The sequence below is a fragment of the Monoraphidium neglectum genome, assembly GCF_000611645.1.
Source record: "Monoraphidium neglectum strain SAG 48.87 unplaced genomic scaffold scaffold05464, whole genome shotgun sequence".
NCBI classification, from domain to species: Eukaryota; Viridiplantae; Chlorophyta; class Chlorophyceae; order Sphaeropleales; family Selenastraceae; genus Monoraphidium; species Monoraphidium neglectum.
In genome coordinates, this window is record NW_014008166.1 from 1 (window position 1) to 3,178 (window position 3,178).

General features: G+C 65.0%; 1 protein-coding gene across 1 annotated transcript; it reads right to left on the reverse strand.

The window, feature by feature from the left end:
* Nucleotides 1-27: 27 nt before the first annotated feature.
* On the reverse strand, nt 28-2,978 carry MNEG_15590 (phosphoglycerate kinase; the record flags this gene model as incomplete). The annotated part of the gene is made up of 8 exons (XM_014035939.1): nt 28-283; nt 494-536; nt 855-926; nt 1,412-1,545; nt 1,929-2,051; nt 2,337-2,405; nt 2,723-2,791; nt 2,928-2,978. Coding segments are annotated over 8 exons (817 nt in total), but the record flags the coding sequence as incomplete, so codon positions are not given.
* Nucleotides 2,979-3,178: the final 200 nt, after the last annotated feature.

The window sequence follows — 3,178 nt, forward strand, 5'->3', positions numbered from 1 at the left end:
GCGGTGGGGTCTGTGACGTGATGGGACGCAGGCCGGTTCGCTCGGAGCGCGCGATTACGAACAGTCTGATGCATGGGCTTCCCAGCCGCAGGCGGGCGTCGGGCATGCGGAAGGGCGGCGCGGCCGGGGCCCCGCGGGCGGCCTGGCAGGCGAGGCGGGCGCGGGCGGGCGCGCGCACCATCCAGCCGTCGGGGATGGCGTCGGCGGAGACGATCTGGGTGTTGGCGTCGGGGGCGAACTTGTCGGCCACCACGACGTCAGTGGGCAGCAGCAGCTCCACGCCCTGTCAGCATGAGGTGATGGTTTTGGCGGTGTTTTTGAAATTTTTGAAGTTCTCCACTTCAGAGATGATGCGTGCTCTGGGTGGTGCTTAATCAGCCACAAGCGCCGGCAGGGCTGGGCGCCGCGGCGCCTGAGGCTGCAAGCGCGGCGGCCGGTCGCGGCCTGGTCAAGGGGCGGTCAAACGTGGTGGAGTGCCGGTCAAACCGCGCACCTTCTCCTTGGCCAGGGCCTCCAGCTTGGTGGCCAGCTCCAGCCTGAGGAGTGAAGGGATGCATGCGTGCGCGTGCGTGAGTGCGTGCCCCCATCCGCGATTGCATGCGGTGCACGTCAAAATGCTTGCGAAGCACCAGCCAACATGCAGCAAGCATGAGCGGCTCGGCTCCATCGCCGCATGGGCTTGTCAGGGCCGGCGCCCGACCCTGACCGCAGGGAAGGATCAAAGGGCTGTGTCCTCGCACACACTGCTCTTGCAAGGGGGCGCCCAGGCGGCCCCCTCCCAGATCACGCGCCAGATCGGGCGTCCGATCGTCGGCAGGGCGGCAAGCAGGTCACACCCATGCTTTGTCACTCACTGCTCCTCCTCGACCAGGGAGCTGCCGACGCTGTAGCCGCGGGCCTTGTAGAAGGTGAACACCATGCCGCCACTGTGTGCAGTGGTTTTGAGAGGACGGGCCGTGTTGAAGGAGGGGAGACTCTAAGGGCGAGCGCGCGTCGCCGGGGACGTCACGACAGCGGGAGCAGGTGCAAAAAGCACCCCCGCTGCATCAAAATCTGGGATCTCGACCCTCAGAGAACCGTGCATGACAAGGGTTGACACATCGTCGCAGGCCTCCTGGACAAGAGCATCTGTATAATTTGATTTGCGACACCTCAGTACAATCCTTCAAGAAACCCTAAAAAACCCAACCCAAACACCCCAGTCAATGATGGGCTTGTCAGCACAAACCGCAAGGCGGCACTCTGGTATTCGAACTGCGTGCCCCTGCACACCCTGCTGATTTGAACACTTCCAAACCGCACACCCACCCAATGCTGAGCTTGTCCACCCCAAGAAAATCAGACAACAGGACTGCCTCACAGAGCGACCCCATTCACAATCACACCCCCGGATTCAGAGCTTCCCACGCACCCGATGATGAGCTTGTCGACCTTGTTGAGGAGGGACTCGATGACGGTGATCTTGGAGGACACCTTGCTGCCGCCCACGATGGCCGCGAAGGGGCGCTTGGGGGTGGTCACGGCGCCATCGAGGTAGTCCAGCTCCTGAGGTCACCGGGTTAGTCACGGGGGTCATGGTTACGGGCGGGTTACACACATGGTGGGTTTGGAGCGGTTTGGAGGGGCTGGAAGGTGGGGTGCTTGGGTGGATGGAGGGCATCAGGTGGGCTGAGACTCGGCAGGGAGCGGTGAGGTGTGAGGGTGGGGCATTGCAAGACTGTCCAGGCAGACTGAGTCCCCAAGATGTGTCAGCCACACAGACGCAGCGACCTGTGCCATGACCGACGGCCTGCCGGGCACCGCAGGCCCGATGAACTGGTGATGCCGTCCCCACTCTTGCGCAGTTGCGTGCACGTGCGTGCACATGGGCCGCACGCACGTGGGGCCCCTGCGCCGTGACACACGCATGCACGCGCATGCGCTCGCACCTTCTGCAGCAGGAAGCCGGCCACCGAGGGCTTCAGGTACTTGGTCACGCCCTCGGTGGAGGCGTGCGCGCGGTGGGCCGTGCCGAACGCGTCGTTCACGTACAGGTCAGCGTTGGCCGCCAGCTGGCGGGTGGCAAAGGGGGCACGGCAGCGAGGGAAGGGTCAGCAGAGAGAGGGGCGAGGCCGGCCGCCGCCAGCGGCCGGCCGCTCCCAGCTGCGGTCGCGGGCGCCTGCGCTCCCGCTCGAACCAACGGACCGCCTTGAGCCGGCCCCTCGAAGCGCGACACACCCTCTATTCGCGTTGTCGAGCACCCTCCAGCAAGATTTGACCAACACGCTAGACATGTGTGCGTGGTTCAAAGTCACAAGCGAATGGAAGCCATGCAATAGCACACCCTCCCAGCGCACCTTCTCTGCAAAGGCGGGGTCGTTCTTCTCCTCCTCCTTGTAGAAGCGCACGTTCTCCAGCAGCAGCAGCTTCGGTTGGAGGGGATGCAAGGGGGGTCGGGGGGCGGTCAAGGCCTGTTAGGGAAAATCATCCGCAAAAGTACAGCTGATGGGAGAGGGCTCCAGCTGCTGCTGCTGCTGCTACCGCCGTCGCCTGGTGGCGAGCAGGTCGCCCGTGGACAGCAGGCCGAGGTTGGCAGACCCCAGGCTCGCCGCGATCCCCTAGGCGCTGCCCAATCAATCATCGTTTGCCGCGGGTCTCAGGTCAAACAATACTGCCGTTTACTCAGGCGGCTGCAGCGGCCCTCGCATCATGAGGCGTCCCCCCCCCCCCCCCCCCCACGCACGTCGCCGTTCTTGGCCTCAGCCACGGCCTTGGCCACGGTCTCGCCGATGGAGTCGTCCAGCTTGGTCACCTGCGATTAATTTTTGCAGTTATCAAGGAGGGAAACGGGACGGCATGACAGTCAGGCCATCGTTGTTTGTCGCTCCTGCTGGCCTGTTTGCCTCTATGCAAAGCTCCGCCGCCGCCAGGCCGCGCCTCCCCCCCACCTCCCCGCGCGGCCGGCTGCAGCGGCAGCTTGGAGGGCGGCCCACACGCATGTGTAGTGCACAGGTCTGCAACTTTGCATACGTGCAATCAGGCGGCGATCGGTTGCGGCGATCGGTTGCGACGCTCACGGGCTGGCCCAGGAGCTCGGCCAGGCGAGGGGCCACAGGGTTGAGGCGGAACTTGTCCTCGGGGCCGGACTTCGGGCGGCCCTGGGGGGGCGCACAGCCGCGGGTGCGGCGAGGGCGGGCGG